General features: G+C 37.3%; 1 protein-coding gene across 3 annotated transcripts in view; it reads right to left on the minus strand.

Annotated features, from left to right (window-relative positions):
• The window catches only part of LOC122809090 (class II histocompatibility antigen, B-L beta chain-like), a 284,840-nt gene that overhangs the window by 163,878 nt on the left and 102,410 nt on the right, over nt 1–18,552 (minus strand). For all 3 annotated transcript variants that reach the window (XM_044080320.1, XM_044080318.1, XM_044080319.1), the window contains exon 2: nt 2,363–2,453. In XM_044080320.1, the coding sequence (XP_043936255.1) occupies nt 2,363–2,435 (73 nt within the window). In that variant the 5' untranslated portion in view covers nt 2,436–2,453. The remainder of the gene's footprint in view (nt 1–2,362; nt 2,454–18,552) is intronic.

Below are 18,552 nucleotides of genomic sequence, written 5' to 3' on the forward strand. Positions count from 1 at the left end.
TCCCAGTATCAGGCCATCACTAATCAGTTGAGATGCCCCAGCAACTGGCTTGTAGTTCAGGTTAATTAGGCGATGCAAAGATCTACAATCCATGTTAGACCCCCCCACCCCACCCCATGACAAGTGAAGCCCTAACATTAATTAGGGCATCTCTCTTGGAGTGCAAGACTTGTGTGTCTACTGGAAACTCAAGCAGCAAAGTATAAATACCTCTACTTCAAAGAGCTGGAGCAAACACAAGAATCATGCATCATAGATGTACCTCATTCCCAGAGTTAAGGATCTAAAATCCCAGCAGTACTTATCTCAGTGAACAAGTCCTATCCGTTAGTAAGACCAGTAGCAAATAAATTACTGTCAGAGCAGGTACACAACCTCAGAGAGAGAGAGAGAGAGAGAGAGAGAGAGACAGAATACTGATATAGCATAACCTAGTGCTAAGACAAAAGCACAGCACAGTGAATGCCCTATGTATAAATAGCATAGATATTTAAAATATAAGCCCAATGATAAAAACAGAATAAACAGTAGAGAACTGTTGGAAACATCATAAGCAGAAGAAAGTATGGTGAAGTGAGATTAAACCTTGTAGCTGTACTTAGCTTATTGCCATACTAGATGCAGGGACCAGAAAATGCAGGGTTTGAAAGTCATCGCTGAAAAATTGCAGATTCATAAAACTGCAGTCCAAAAGTTTATGTTCAGTCTATCCAATAGAATATTCATTGCAGTACAGATTAATGTTTTATCTCTCTACAGGATTACACAGTCAATTTTGATAACACAGTGGAAAAATAGCTAGCAGCACCACTATCAAATATCATTTCAAGACCACTCAGTCGAATGCACCCTCCACATGTCTAATCAGAAATCAAGTTCAAATGGCATTTAGGTACCCTACCAATAACATCCAACCAGCAGGACACAAAATGAATGATATTAATTAGGAACAGTGCTCATCAATGCAAGTCATGGATGAAAATGTACTTGTAAGAGAATATACAATGTGCCATGACAGAAACTCCCAGTCTAGTGCAATGCACAATGGGCTCACCATTCTTATTGTTCCTTCTAGTCCAAGACGCTCCACAATAAAGTACAAATAAGCCTCGGCTATGCTAAAGGTGGTGCAAGGAAAGCATCTGCTCAGTGGTTTGCAAGCAGAGTGAAGGTTACATAGCTAATGGCAGTCAGTCTTAATATGACAGATATCCTACTGCTGATGCAGTTTGCAGTCAGACAAAGTGAAATGCAAAAGTTCCATCTAAATATTTCTGCAATATATTTAATATCTCTGTATTATATGAAATATACATCAGTAGTATTATCAAGGAATTCGGTGATGTTTCTTTTCTTGGAATTTTGGGTACATAAATTTACAAGACCAAATCTCTGACTGTATCACAGACAACTCTAATGACCTTTTCTGTGCAACTTCTCCACAATGTATGGCCCATACAAGGAGCATTGTTCCCACTACTCCATACTTTAGTGTTATAACCCATAAATCATTGCGGCTTTGGGGAATAAGAATAACCACCCCATAAATTTGCAATTTCAGTCTTAAAATTTCATATTTTGGAAATCTGAGATGAATATTAGCATGATTCTTACCATTAGGTATATCTATGCTAATGTGTTTATAGTGTGATATGTGCTAAACAATACTTTACTGTAAATGCCTGGTTTCCAATTCCCATAAGTCACTTTTTTTGCTTTTCAGAAGTTATTAGGTCATTATATTTCTGAAAACCTTAGGTCACATTCCTATCTTGACTGGGGTTGGTATAATGATTAAGGTGTTTACCTCACAAACACAAGGTAGAGGGGTTGAGTCTCACCTTGAAGGGAAATTGGTTAGGCTTAAAAAGGCCCACAAGAACTTCTATTGGCTAGGCTTGTAAAGGCTCCAGGGCATTAGCCTAGTACATACCTATGAACAGCAGCTAGCCTGCAACATGCCTATGAACCTAGTGTTCTTGTATTAAAGTATAGATTCTTCCATTTCACCTGAATTGAGAAACCATTTAAATTTCAGTTGGATTCAGAAAGCCACATATTAATTTGCTGAGTTTCTTTTTTTCCCACTACACTTTCAATATCATAGTTCACAACAGGGTACAGCAGTAAAGCTGTCTCAAAGGTTGCTGCTTCTCTTTGGAATAATATTCTCCAACTATGGAATGTGGACTAGCATTCTTCATGTGACTCTCTCTGTAAAGAAATACCACTGCTTGCTAGGAATGTTGCAACACATATTGTTAATACCTAACTGATAAAATTCTCCCAGCTGCTAAGAAACCATCAACAGTAAATTTATATTTTTAGTAGTTTGATTTAAAAAATGAAAAAAAAAACTTACGGAATGTGGCATCAGATATATTTATCCAGAAAAGCAGCCCCAAAAGAAGGCCAAAACCTTGAAATGTTGCCATCAAAGTTTATATATTAGCCTGCAAAAAAAGAAAGTTAATTGGAAATGGCATCATTATATTCACCATATAATACTAGTATACTTCATAATGGATCATCAGTTGTTCAGTTATTCTCATGTACAGATGAAATGTAAACCAGGAAGGAATGAGTATTAATGGTGTTAATCTGTTTGTTTTAAATCCTATCACATTGTTTTGTTTTTGAACGTCGTATGCTGATTTCAAAGCTGTATATCTTACTACTACATCATTTGGTTAGCAAGCTAGATTACACATAGAGCAGTACTGAAACAAAAGATGTTGCAGAAATACTGGTGGGTCACAAAGAGAAATGAATCCTTTGTGGAAGGGTACTTATTTCAAATAACATTCATAAAGTGTGTGGTAATATCCTAATTTGCTGATTGAAGCCTGGTACTAAATTTTGATTGGTGAGCTTGCCTGCAGGCAAGGATGTAACTTGGCGTACTTTTTGTAATCTAGTGAGGACATTTTTTTTTCTGAGCATCATATCAACATGACGTTTTTCAGTTCCTATTATGTCTACAACTGTGTAAATGAATGACTTTAACAACAGATGCAATATTGCTAATATATAATCTAAAAACAATAGTTCAATAGTTTTAGGGGGAACAGCTGAAAATTTTACATTTATTAAGTACTTTGGGGCCAGCATTTTTGACAGATGTCTCCATTTTAAGTGCTAGGTGTGGGGTGGGGTGGGGTAGCTAAGAGCTTGTGAGTAATTTGCTTGCTACACCCCTACCTGCAGTGTGTCAGGGTAGGTGCACTGTGTATTCTAGGAAAAGTAAGTATATCACAGATTGCAAGACAATAATGACAGCTTCACTGTTAAGTGCTAGTAAGTACATATGGTGTGAGGCTGGGCTTTTCTTTGAATATTATAGTGGGTGATTCTTGTGCAGGTTGGATTCTAGTTGCACTCACAGACTAATTTTTGGTGTTCACATGGAGAAAGGTTGGGGTTAAACTTTGTGAACAATGCAAACATCTCTTGATTCAGTTTGTTGAAACCTGCTTTAGGTAACTCGATACTTGTGCACTTACCTTGCAGGTCAGGCTTTACAAATATTTTTTTTAGTTCTGAACATCTTTAACTTTGGAACTGGTGGGGAAAAAGGAGATCAAGACATTATCTTTAAGTGTAGAAGAATGCCAAAATATTCTACTTTGACAATCCTTTTTAAAATGTTCCAGAATAATTATCTACTGAACTGTATGATTGGCTGCTAAATGTACTATCATGGAGAGCATCATCTATATAAATAACGATTATAACACATAGCTTCATTTGTCAGCTAACCAATTTATTTTCTATTTATCTGAAGTTATGTACCATGTGCAGTTCTGAAGGTGTATTGCTTTGGATGATATTAGGGGTGCTGCTAAATTTCATTAAGATTACATGGAGCTTTGTGATGGGCAATTTCCAAGTATAAATATTTTTTATATAGACAGGGTTTTACAATGACAGTAAGTAATACATTACGGGTGCCCGATGAATTTCTAAGCACTCTGATTGTAACCCAATATACAATACAAGCCATACACAGTTTACTTGCCACTGTTTATGAACACACTGACAGCAGATATTGAATGCAATACAGCACAATACAGTATTGCTATTTAGTAGTTAGTTACTTATTTAATTATTTATTTTTATTTAACATTTACTGGGTAAGTGAACTGGTTAAAAGATTGTTTATAAGTTCATGGGTTCACAGTTAAGTACTAGGTTAACTGCTCTAGTGAGAAGTTTTAAGCATATCTAATTTACCTTTTTCTTGCTTGAATGAATCTATCCCATTTGATACTAGAGTGGCCTTACCCATCCTTTGGCTGATAATTATATATTACCGCTGGTGAGAATAAATGGGATCATACCATAGATAATTTGAGGAAAGTAAACTCATCCAGTAGCTAAACCATTTAGGATCAACCTCTATTCATTAGTAGTACAGGGTTCAGCCCTGGAATAAATTTTCTATTACCCATCCATAGATCCAAGTTATGCTTGAATATGATCAGGGATGGGATTTTTTATGTGGATGGGGGGGGGGGGGAGTCAGTTCCAGAGCACTGGTATCCTCTGTGAGATATGCCTGTCCCTCAAAACTATTCTGTTGCTTTTGCACAAAAGGTGTAGATGCCTGGACCAAATATTTCTGATGCCATTTGACTCACTGATGTGTGTAGTAGATCTATCAGTATTGGGTCAGAGGATGCCTTGTATGTGAGTCACAGGTCACCTCTTGCAGTCTGTAGGATACAGAGTATATTGACAGGGCTTTGAGGTGGTCCATGTAGGACATATTATTTAGGTCTTGCATCCTTTCAGCAAAGTATATCTGTGGGGATTTCAGTTGTTGCATATGACTGAAGAGATACATACCAAAAGAGGCATTATGCTCAATGAATGTTCTAATGCGGACTGAGTAAAGGAGGACAATGTCATCTCTAGATCTAATCATAATCTCTTAGTTTATAAGCTGCAAAATATAGAAGGATTTTCTGATGACATTAAATGCACGTTGAATGAAATTTTTGTCACTGTCCACATAAGTTCCCAAATTCTGAATAACTTGGTCATCTCCTACAGATGTATTGTCAATGTGATAGTTCCCAGGGGTAGATAACTTCTCAAAGGATGCAATAATATTTAATTGGTACAAACCTTCCTAGATAAGTAATTTGAGAATTCAATAACTGATTTTAGCATACAGTCATCTGTAAACTTGGTCAGCCTTAGTCCCTTGCTATTGGTTTTTATATCAGAGACATAGATGCCAAACAGGAGTGGTCTGAGCACCAAACACTGGGAATTTCACTGGCAACTGGCATCTTTGTGGAGGCAACTTCCCCTACTTTGATCCCCTGCATCCTATCTGTGAGTCAGTTAGAAATCCAGTGGTTCACCACGAAAAGCAGACACCAGCAGCTCCTATCCTTTCTCTTTGGTTACCCACTATCCTCATACTGTTTCTGTGTATATTCTCCTGTTCTGCACTTTACCCTTCCCTGAATTCATTTCTAGTCTCACTCATAATTGCCTTTCCTAGTGCACCTGCCCTATTTTACTGTCTTCAGACTCTTACATATTAATGTTTTTTTTAATGTTTTGCCCTGCTTTTAGCTGCTAGTAATACCACTCTCTCCCCCTGCAAAGCCCCTCTCTATTGTAGCTTATTTTAACCATACAGCACTGGGTTTCCTTCAAGTAAATCTACTTGTGTAACTTGAGGCCAGTGTCCTTTTGTAAGCTTACTTCTGCTCATATTTTATTTCTTTTTATTTTATTTCTGGTGACTATACCTTTAGAAACTTTCTATCCTTGTCTCTCAAGCTAGTTTTTCACTATCTTTCTGATTGTTTCTATGACTTCATCTTGACCAGGGTGCTAGCCCCGCTCCATGCCCTCGCTACGATCGGGCTCACTTCGCTCCTCTACCCTACCCCAATTCCCACCCACCCCATTACAATTACCTTTATACCTAACTATCCCTCCCCTTCCTGTCCCACTAGCCATTACAATTCCACTTCCTGCCTATTGCCACAACCACTTTACTAATCTGTCAATCTTGTCAACACCACTTCATCTATACCACTGTCTCTCTACCTACTCTGACCATATTTTATTCCAACATGTATTACTTTCTAATATCTTCTACACTACTCCTTGTTCTCTCTATCTCCACCTCATACCACTCCAATCTCTCTGACCCACTCCTATGTTCACCAACTTCTCACTCATACAAAATATGTCCAACTACTTCATCTTTTACTATCTCTCCTACTCTCTTTACTACCTCTATCTCAAGTCTATATAAACTATACATAATACAGGTTTTTAAACCTTCTCACAAAGCTAAGTCAAAACTATACAAACTCCATCTAGCATCTACTACACACTCGCTCCTCACTAAAAACCTACTTTGTTCTGGAGATATCTATCCCAACCCTAGCCCCTCTTCTCTCCCCAAAACTACCTCTAAACTGCCCCCATCTTACTCCTTTAACAGTCACCAACCTTAGTCACAACAATCATCTCCATCCAAATACCTAACTATTTACTCATTGAATATTTAGAGTCTAGCAAATAAAGTCATTGAGCTGCACTCATGGATAGCTTTCAATACCCATCACATCCTCTCCCTATCTGAAACCTGGCTCAAGCCACACATCTCAAATAGTGAAATACTCCCACCAGGTTATAATATCTTCTGATCTGATAGACCTGTAAACAAAAGGTGGTGGTGTGGCCATCCTCTACTCAAACATTCTTAACCTCTCACCATACCCTTCCCCAATTACTGACTTCCTCCCAGCTGAAATCATCATCCTTAACTGCCATCTGAATCCCCACAAAAAACTTGCAATTGCCTGTATCTACCTTCCTCCTGGTAACAATCTGCCCATTCTTGAAAACATCCTATCCTGGTTCTCCCACAACATACCATATGAGACACTTATCCTTGGTGATGTCAACATTGATTGGTCCAGACTCCCCCCAACTCAGTATCCACCTACACGGTTTCCACCACCGTATAACCTCTCCCACTCGCTTCCATAAAAATTCCTCTTCCAGCTCCATCATAGACTGGATCCTTACCAATTCCCCCCACCAATACCACAATCCCACCAACTTATCTGATTCCCTCAGTGATCATCTCCCTACCACCATCTTAAGACACTACTCCCATATTCCTAAACCCCACCTTATCAAAGACTGTCGAAAACTATCGACTTTCAATTCATCCCAATTTAACTCCATTCTCCAAACATAGATTGGTCCATTCTAAAACACCTCCCCCTAAACGATGCTGTAAGCACTTTCAATAGCATCTTCATGAATACTCTAAACTCTTTAGCTCCCTCTAGGAAGATCAGAGTAAAATTAAACCAGGTCCCTTATGAAACAAAGACATCATGCTTGGAAAACCTGGACTAAAACTAAACAACTACCTTTACTTCAAAAACACAGGCAACTGAGGAACCTTGCAAAAAACATACAACTAATGACAAAAAGTTATACTATAGCTCTGTTCAGCTTAACAACAAATCCAATCCTCAAAAATTTTGGTCAACTCTCAACAACATCCTCTATCCTGGAAAGCCCTCTAATCCCTCCCCATACCCTAACTCTTCCTCTCAGGAAACAGCTACCCTCCTGAATAAACACTTTATCTCTTCCATCCAAAATCTGGTAACCTCTAAGCCAAACTCACCTCTCCAAGTCCCACTAACACAACTTTGTTTTCTTTTGAGCTAGTTCCCATTACTTACATCAAATCTCTACTACTCAAGCTGAAACCTTGCTCTCCTTCCACTGACAATCTATCTCCTACATTCCTCAAACTTGCTGCTGACTCAGTTGCCTATCCTGTATCTATACTAATTAATCAATCTATTCTGGAATCAACTGTCCCCACCCTTTGGAAATCTTTCTTCACTCTCCCTCTTCATAAAGGTGGAAACTCCACTGACCCCTCAAACTACAGACCCATTGCCATTCTGTCCCCCCTCCAAGATATTAAAAAATGTATTCACTCACAGCTTCTCAAACACCTTCTCACACACCACTTACTTACCCCTACCCAATATGGATTTTGTCCTCACCACAGTACCCCACTGCACTCCTCTCCTTCACTCATATCATTGCAGAGGTCCTAGACAACAATAAACTCATTTCCTGTCTCTTCCTAGATCTCTCCAAAGCCTTCGATACTGTCTCTTATCCTCTACTACTATCCAAACTCGCAAATCTCCACCTAACCCCCTCCGCACTCGCCTGGTTTAATAGTTACCTATATGGCAGGGAACAATCTGTCAAATGGCTCTCATCCTCCTCACCTTTCCTTCCCATCTCCACTGGTGTTCCCCAAGGCTCCATCTTGGGACCCCTTTTGTTTAACATCTTCACCAATGATCTTTACACCTCATGCAAAGAATCCTCCCTTATTCAGTATGCCGATGACTCCACACTTATATCCATCTCAAATAACATTCCTGAACTACACTCCCTGACCCAACAGGCCCTACTATCCACCGAACAATGACTCTCTCACAACCTATTGATCCTAAATCCCAAAAAGACCAAACTCCTACTTTTCCTTCCCCGTTCTCTTTCTCATCACAAAACCTCCTTTTTTATTACATCTTCTAACAATACAAATATCCAACCTGACACCCACACAAAACTCCTAGGGGTCATTATCGATGATGAACTCAAGTTCAACCTACACATACTCCAATGTATAAAACAAAGCAAACCAGAAACTAGGTCTGCTATACCGGAACAAAAAATTCCTAACCCCTGAATCTAGCACTCCTCCTTCCCTCCCTCTTATACACTGCCCCAGTTCTTACCAATATCCAGGCCTCCACTCTAAACAAACTGCAACAGACTTACCATAAAATAGCCAGATTCATTACTAACTCCCCATACAACTCACACCACTGCATTTCTTTAAACTCTCTTCAATGATTTGAACTTCCCCAGTTTCTGCTATCTTATCAATTTCATATGCTACACTCTATTCTTTATAAACCCTCCTTCTGTCCATCTCTATCTTCCTTAGTCTCTAGCTACATCCCATCCTGGACCCTCCGTACTTCTCACCAACAATTACTTGATATCTACCACCCAAAAAGGTCAGTAGGCAAACTACTCTACAAACACTCCCTTGCCCATGCTTGGAATAAAACTTCCCCTTGACTTACGTTCAATCTCCCACACCTCACACTTTAAAAAGTAACTAAAAGCTTATTTTCTCAATTCCAGAACCTGCCCTTGCCATGACCCCACCTAGTCTTCCTTCCCTTTATGTACCCTCAAAAGGACCATACTTAGTACCTCATTATACCTCTCTCTCCAATGTGTCTACTATGCATTTGCACAATTTTATACAAACAAAAAATGTTCATTGTTGACCTATTAAATTATATCAATGTAAAATTGTTACTTAGCTTCTTTTTAATGCAACTTTAACTTTATGCATGTATCCCAACATATGTGAATTGTTTTGCTATCACTGCTATTATATCAATATTGTTTAAAATTGTACTTGTTTTAAAATGTATTACTGGAGGTTTTCTCCTCGGGTCTCCACTGAAAATGGGCCGCAAGCCCAGATGGACAAAGCCGGTTAACAAATGTCAATAAATAAATAAATATATAGAGGTTTACTCACAGTTTATTTAGTGTTTCTACTATGACAGAGTGAGGGATTATATCAAAAGCTTTGGCCATATCAAGCTATGCAGTGTATACTGCTTTACTTTCATCTATTGCTTTGCTGACCTTTTTAAAGAAGTGTACCAAGTTAAGTAAGCATGACCTGCCCTTTACAAATCCAAACTGAGACAGGACCAGTGTTTGGAGTTTCCATATGCCCTGACTGATTAGTTTCATGATAAGGCTTTCCATGGCTTCTTTTTGGGACACAAAATTAATGAAGCTAAAACAAAGGCGATAGCTATAAATTATGTAACTACACATGAATTGGTTCAACAATATCCATATTTATGAAGACGTGATAAAAAGAAGTACTTTGGAGCATGGATTAAAAAGGATTCTGGTGTTGCAAGTAAGGATATGTGGGAAGAGACTAAACAAAAGATATTACAAAAACTGAGAAATTAGAAGCTCTGTTATATGGATATGGGGATCTGCTTTAGAAACATGAACGTTCACTTACCTGACTTTTAAAACGCTGAGATGAAAAGGCTGATCACCACACAACACTAATGTCCTGGAATACAGATACCACTCCGGGTAAGTAACTGCTTGGCCATCCTGTTGAATTTTGCCCCTTACCCCTGCAGTAGTGCGATCTCGGAGTTGGCATATTTAGGGGGGTGTGGGGGCAAAGCCCCCACATGGGTGGGTTTAGTTTTCTTCGGTTTACATTTTTGTTTAGGATGGCCGAGTGGTTACTTACCTGGAGTGGTAAGTCAGTGTTCTGGGACATAAGTGTGCTGGTGCTATCGGCCTTTTCATCTCAGTGTTATGGGTTTTGGGTAAGTGAAATTTCATTCTTGTAAAGTAGACCCGAATATGGATAGCAAGATAAAAGCAGTTAAAATATTTTTAGTCCCTTTAGTTTTATACACAGGTCAGGCATATTTTTATCATCCAGAGAAGAAGTTGTGGATAGCAATCAATAAAGAGCTAAAGGATTTTATCTGTGAGTGCAAGAGTCAAGTGGGATAAGCTGATTCTTCTAATTGAACAAGGCAGTTTGGGATCACCCTATTTGAAGGGGTATATCAGTGTTATAATCTGGGTACACATTTAAGGCTCATATACATAGGAAAACTATAATTCAGAGTGGAAAGGGATAATGCTGAAATGGGGGAAAGCTCAAGAAACAAAGAGAGACTGGGATTTTGGATGCAGATCCTTAAGGAGAATAACAATAACCATGCAGAACATTATATTTATAAAGTAGCAGAAAAGTATTCTAAGAACTACACAAACACAGGAATGGAGAAAGAAGATTCTGATGATGGGGATGACTGCAATTAGGAATATAGACAATAGGCAAGAGAGACTGGAATTTATTGGAGAAAACTGGTAAAAGAACCAAGGTACTGGGAGCAAATAACTAGAGGGGGAAAGTTAATAGAATGGGAAGATGCCAAGAATTTCTCTAGACTGCAGGATAGAGATTGCCTTCCCTATCAATGATTGATATCAGAGTATAGGCAAAGAGAAAGAAATAGGGGGATCCTAAGCAAAATACCAGCACTGAATGAGTTTTTAATATAATCTAGAACAGAAGCTGCTGTTAAAAAGGAATAATCAGTACAGCATATAAAACATTGCATGATAACTATAAGAATCAATCAGAGGAGGTTAGAAAGGATTGGGAAGAGAGATTAGATAAGCAATTTACAAAGAAGCAATGGGGATATTTATATATATATATATATATATATATATATATATATATATATATATATATATGGGTCTACTTTAGTTGACCGAAATGCCAGTTCGCTGACACGCAAAACCCCGAGACCAAACAGAAAACACACAATACCGACAACTCACAAAACTGAACACCATTACACCGACATACAAAATGTAAACTACACATTACACACAATTACATATCCACTAACCTTAACCCAAACCCTAACCCTAAGGTCCGACACTACCGCATACTTACCCTACCCGCACCCTAACCCTAACTCACTTAACCCACCCCTAAACCTAAAGTCCGTCACTATCGCACACTTACCCTACCTGTACCCTAACCCTAACTCACTTAACCCACCTTAAAACATAAAGCCCGTCACTACCGCACACTTACCCTACCCGCACCCTAACCCGAACTCACTTAACCCGCCCCTAAACTACAGTCCGTCACTATCACACACTTACCTTACCCGAACCCTAAGTCCGACACTACCATACACTCACCTTTCCCACACCCTAACCCTAAATCCCTCACTATCGCACACTTACCTGTCTGCTCCCTAACCCTAAATCCCTCACTAACGCACACTTACCGAGTCGCGCTCACACGTTGCCCATGTCGGTCTTTCGGCTGTCGGGATTTCACCTTGTCGATCACCTTCATTTTCGGTCGTTTGGCCTCGGTCTTCTGCGTGTCGGTGAACTGGTATTTCGGTCAACTAAAGTAGACCCATATATATATATATATATATATATATATATATATATATACATATATGTGTGTGTGTGTGTGTGTGTGTGTCTCCCAAATATGCAACAAAGTCTAGAAGATGTAGGTTCTTTGCTTGAAAGTGTTTACATTGGAATTTTTATACTCCGAGTAGACTCCAAAGAAAATGTTGGTGGTGTGATGGGGAAGAAAGAGGTAACTAGGAACATATTTTCTGGGAGCATAATGAGTTGGCAGACTTTAAGGATTCTCTGCAGACTGCTCTGTCAGAGATACTGAGTGAGCAAACTGGTGTAACTAAGGAAATTATTTTTTGAGCTATGATACAGAATCGGAATTGCCTAGATATAATAAGGCCTTGCTGAGTCTAATTATGGTGGCTGATAAAAAAGCAATTACTAGAAAATGGAAATCAAAGTCTAAACCAACTTTACTAGAAGTAGTGAATATAGTAACAGAGATGAAACAGCTGGAAATGGGATCTTTAGAAAAAGGTAGGAGCAAATTACATAGGAAAAAATGAGAACTGTGGGAACAATACATGCAGAGGAGGAACAAGGATTAAAATAAGGCAGGATTTGAATGAGCTATGTAATTTTATCTGACAATGAGTGGATAGATCATAAGTGATGTCCAAGAAAAAAACGTCACTGGGAACTGCTGATATAATAACCAAAGTAAAATTTATTAAAACACAGATGAAAACAAAGTGAGCGCTTTCGGGCCAAAAACCCTTCCTCAGACAAAGTGCCATAAGTTAACAGACCATATTTAAAACACTTAACAACCAATAAAATTCAATAAAAAGCCCGCCTATTTCTGTGGGCTGGCTTAAGGGGTACTGCATCATTCAACCCTGGATCTATGTGAGCTGTCAGTTCTAAAATCCATTTTGACTCCATTGCCTCAGTTTTTAATTTGATGTCACCACCTCTCTTATTCAAGAAGACATTAACTATGACCCTGAACTTAAACTGATGTGTCGGATTATTCCTGATGTGGTTATAGAGGGCATTGTGCTCATCACAATTTCTAATCGATGAGAGGTGTTGCAAAATCCTGACCTTCAACATGTTGTTGGTTTTACCAACATAATAACTTGAACATGATACACAGTCGGCCAGATATACTACATCAGTGGTCCTACATGTAGCCTTACCTTTTAAGATTATACTCCTTCCAGTAGAAGGATGTACAAAGGTCACATCCCTGTTAATATGGCCACAGGCCTTACAATTGCCACATGGAACAGTACCCTTAGATTTAGGTAAACATTTATGGTTACTGTTTTCCCTGTCATGACAAAGTATGTCTTTAAGGTTCCTGTTCCTTTTGTAGCAAAACTGTGGATTGACCCCCACTATATCTCTTAAGCTGTTATCACTAGTAATAATGTTCCAATTTTTGTGAATGATGTTACATATCCCTTTGATGTTACTCCCATAGGTCAACATGACCCTTGGTTTAGTTGTTCTAACCCTATTATCAGTGTTACCCCTCTTTTCTATTCTGGTGGTACTGAGCCATGGCTTATACCTATTCTGCCTATCTTCTTTACATTTGTTTACGACTCCTTCAATCAGGCCCTCTCTATAACCCCTGTCCTGAAAACACTTTTTCAAACTGGTAAGCTCCTGTTCAAACTGTTCATCCAACACACTAATCCTTGATACCCTGCCTACCTGCCCCTGCACTATATTGGGGAAGGTAAACCTGGGATGCATACTGTCATAAGAGAGTAATGAGTTCTTCCAGCTTTCCTTCCTATACAGTCTCGAGCTAAAACCATTCTCTGTTAACTCAACACTAACATCCAAAAAATCTAAAGCTTCATATGAGCTTTTGACATCAAATCTCAAAAAGGGTGTTGTGGAGTGCAAATATTCTAAAAAATGGGTTAACTTCCGCCCATCTCCCTTCCATAGAATAAAAATATCATCTACAAAATGTAGATAAGTTCCTATATATTGCTTCCACTCACTGTTACCCAAAACATGATGTTTTTCCCAAAAAGAGAGAACAAGGTTGGCGTATGTATTAGCACAGGGGGTGCCCATGGCTACCCCCTGTGCTTGCCTGTATACTGATCCGTTGCTCATGAAAACATTGTTTTCTAATACCAGTATCAGTAACTCTTGTATAAGAACCAGATCTTTCTCAACAACTCCCATATTCCGTAAAAGTCCTATAGTTGCTTCTGTACCATATTCGTTCCCTATTACAGTGAACAAACTACAGACATCTAGGGTGACCAACAAGTGATGTATAATGTTTGCAACTACAATTATGTCAATATGGTTTATGATGTATAATGTTTACACCTAAAATCATGTCAATATGCTTTGTTTTCATTTATATAAATGTATGGTTGCCATTGTCATACATTACAATTTAATAAAGAGGTTTCTTGTTAAAAAAAAAGCATTTGAATACAAGGCTGGTCAGATTTATGTAAATGTCTGGGCCTGTGGAAGGTCCTCCCTTATACAGGTTGATGACTGTAGCTGTTCTCCATTTGCTTGGTAAAAAAAAAACTTGTATGGAGGCTGAGGTTGATCAGTGTTTTTAAGGGTATAGCTAAATCATGTTTCATGCTGTTAAAAATGCATCCAGGGATATTGTCAAGACCCATCAATATACTATTTTAAGCTTTTGACAGCTCTTTCAGGACTTTGGTGTTATGTGATAGCTGGAGAAAAATCAGTTTCAGATAGGTCTTGTGGGATAGATGGAGGGGGGAGAGAGGGGTAAAGTTTGAGCTGAATTTGTCAGCCAGTAGGTTAGCTGTATCTTCAGCCTCAACGTAGGTAACATCGTTAACAATCAGATCTGCATATTGCTGTGTTGTGCTTCTGAGATTATGGACATAACGTAAAAGGCCTTGTGATTGTCTTTGGCTTCGGTTACTATTTTAGCCTCAAACCTGGTTAAGGAGGATTTTATTAAACTCCTGAGCTGTTTTTTTTTTATTTTAGTGATGAGGGGTCCATCATTCTGGGAATTAATCTTTTTTTACTTTTTGCCAAAATTCTCTTCCTTTTATTGTAAAGCTTGTTGATATCATGGTTCCACAAGGTGACTGTTTCTGAGGTTTGCCCTGCACTTCTTCCTACAGGATACAGCTGTATCCATACAACTGTTAATACACTGGTATAGTATGGTGGTGTATGTATCCACATATTCAGTAGAGTTAACTGGGTTTAGTAGGTAATGAAGCTTGCCCATGCATCAATTATGAGGAGGTAGTTTGTCTTAGGGAATTTTTTAAATATACCTTTGGTGTGAGGTGTCTCTGGTTTCAGTTTTATTTTGAAGGATGATGCTTTATGTTCAGGACTAACACGTGACAAAGAAATGCAAGGAATGGTGCAAGATGCCACCATATTAGTAAGGACAAGATCCATGATGTTGTTTCCTCTAGTGATGGCCACTATTCAGTCCATAGAGCATAAACACAATCGACAATGTGCATGAAAAATGGTGATCAAGACATTTAGAGAATATAAAGTCTGGATACATATAGCTAATATAATTAACATTTGAACTAAAGCATATTAATAATAGGGAAGCATTAATTAAATACAGGATCCTAGCTTGTGAGGAGAAACCAATCACACATGCAGCAAGAGTGACTAGATATATTATGTAACAATGAAGTTAGTGTTAGATGCTATGTAATATAATTGAGAGTTGCAGTTAATAGTTAAGATTGAAATTGCTAGTACATCATGGCAATTGAAAATAGGAGTTATGAAGTACAATGGGTAGTAGAAGTCATTATTAAAGTTAAAAATAAGTAACTAAATAAGTTTAGCATAATATTAAAAATGTAGTGTAGTCTTCAAGAATGGGCTCTCTGTCCTTTATGCATACCTAAACTTTATAACATCTAGACCCATAAGACTTATCAACTGACTTTCTGAAAGATATCAAATTTCCACTCTTAGTTATTTCAGGAATAATGAATTCTAAGCAACTACTATTCTTTTATGTAATCAGTTCATATATTCATATTTCTGTTATTAATCCTAACAGCTCTCAACAATCCCACTTGCTCATTTTTTTCTTCTTTTTAGCACCAATCACTTGCTTTAAATACTAAGAACAGGGATTTGCTATTTGAAAGCCATTCACTATTTCCATGTTCTAATTTGGGTATAATTAAACTGCTGAAGATTATTTTTTCATTACTTCCACATTTTGTGATTTCATGAATTACTTAACATAATCAATCATCTTATTGTAATCATGCACAATATTTTCAGGGTTCCAGTATCATCATATGGTAAAAATTCTTTAAAGGGGTACTCTGAACTCATCCTATCACAAGTACCACATGAATTATTCGAGAAGCTAAAAAAACTCTCATTTTCATCTACTTCCTTTGATGAATCTCTTTTAGTCTCTACTGAAATTCTCATAACTTTCTTCCTCGTGCTTGGATGTTTTACAGATTTGAACCTACATGTTTATTTTCCTCCTCATTGTTTTCATTTTTTTTTTCTGTAATATTCCCTCTGTGTTGTTCAGGAACAGCAGCTATTTACTAACCTTCTAAAAAAGTATCATTGTAATACTCTTATTAGTACATACTAAATGTTTTTTCTTATATCTTACTTTTTCTTCATCCTTTTCCTTTTTCCTCTTACAGCCCTTAAAAACTTCCTTATTTCAATATGTCTTGTTATGTCATCTGACAATGTCTCCTCCAGATCTTGAATTGTTTCTGCAAAATTTGCATGGAATATTTTGTCTTCAAGCTCTATTATCCTACATGTCAAAGTTACTCTTGTCACCTTCAGTGAGCAATATCTGTAGATGTCCTCTTTTTCTAACTACCATCATCTTGATATATTTTCTACATTCTCTTGATCTACTTTATGGATTTCAGATTGTCTAATCGTTTGATTTAAAGTACTAAACCTAGTTTCTAGTTTCTTCATTTGCTTAGCATCTTTGTTTGTAACATTCTATTTAGCTTTTATTTTACTCTTACTTTTCTTCTTTCCTCTACATTTCTCCTCTTCCCATGGATTGTTGTTACCTTAATATTGGTCAAAAGGTCTACCATATTGTTTAATGCTCCTGTTTTTTTTTACATTTGGAAGGGCTATCAGGAGATAAAAGCCACAGTTGTTTTGTATGTCATGCTCACGGGGCATTGACAGCTTGGACAGTTGCCTTCTTTCTGCTTTCTATAATACAAACCAAATCCTGATTTTTTTTTTACTCTGATAACAGATCTCCGTGGAAAATGAGTTCTGTACAAGCAGCGACAAAGGGAATAATATGTTAAAAATAATTTTTCCAATCATTTAATATATAATTGTTGAAATATTTCATTTTTATAAATATAATAATCTCAGCTTTCTTTATAATACTACATTTCGATAGAATGCCCTAAACAGTCACTCAAAAGTTAAGAAAGTTAACTATAACTCAAAATTTCTGGTAAAATTTAAAATTCAAAAATGCTTTTGTAATGTTATGGTTTTAATACTATCAACCAAAAAATATATAAAAAAATTTCTAATAAAAAAAAAACTTTCATTTAACATTAGCTGTCTTTAATACTGTTATGCCAATAGAGTACTTAATTTTACAAACCCTGAACAGTAAAAGCATCAACATATGAAACACAAGCGAACAGAATCTGCTGTTAAAAAAATGGTTAAATACTAGATGATAACTATAGGAATAAATCAGAGGAGGTTAGAAAAGATTGGGAAGACAGCTTGGATAATCAATTCACAAGGAAACAATGGGAGGACATATGTATGGCTTCCAAATATGCAGCAAATTCTAGAAGATTTGTTTTTTTTGCTTGGAAACGTTTGCATAGGTATTTTTATACCACAAGCAGACTTCATAGAATTTTTCCTCAAGCAGATGGCAAATGTTGGAGGTGTGATGGGGAAGAAAGAGATAACTAGGAATATATGTTTTAGGAGTGTAATTGGTTGTCAGACTTTAAAAATTCTTTACTGAGTACTTTCTGAGAAATATTTGGTGAGCAAATTACTGTAACTAAGAAATTACTCATTTTTTGAGCAGGGATACAGGATCTATATTGTCTAGACATAGTAAAACCATGTTAAGTTTAATTCTGGTGGCTCCCAAAACTAGAAAATGGAAATCAAAGTCTAAATCAACTGTATTTGAAGTATTAAATACTGTAACAGAGATAAGAGAAATGGAGGTGGGGTCTTTCAAAAAATGTAGGACCAATTTACATTGAAAAAAAAACAGAAATTGTGGGAACAATAAATGCAAAATAATGTTTTGGAGGAGGAGTGAGGTTGAAAGGAAGGCAGTAATTGATCGATTTACCTAATGTTGGATTGATGATAACTGTATAAAAGAATATGTGTGATATATAATACTTGCAACTGTGAACATGTTAACATGGTTTGTTTTCTTTCATATAAATGCATGTTAGCTTA

The sequence above is a fragment of the Protopterus annectens genome, chromosome 8.part0, assembly GCF_019279795.1.
Source record: "Protopterus annectens isolate FY-2018-M chromosome 8.part0, PAN1.0, whole genome shotgun sequence".
NCBI classification, from domain to species: Eukaryota; Metazoa; Chordata; order Ceratodontiformes; family Protopteridae; genus Protopterus; species Protopterus annectens.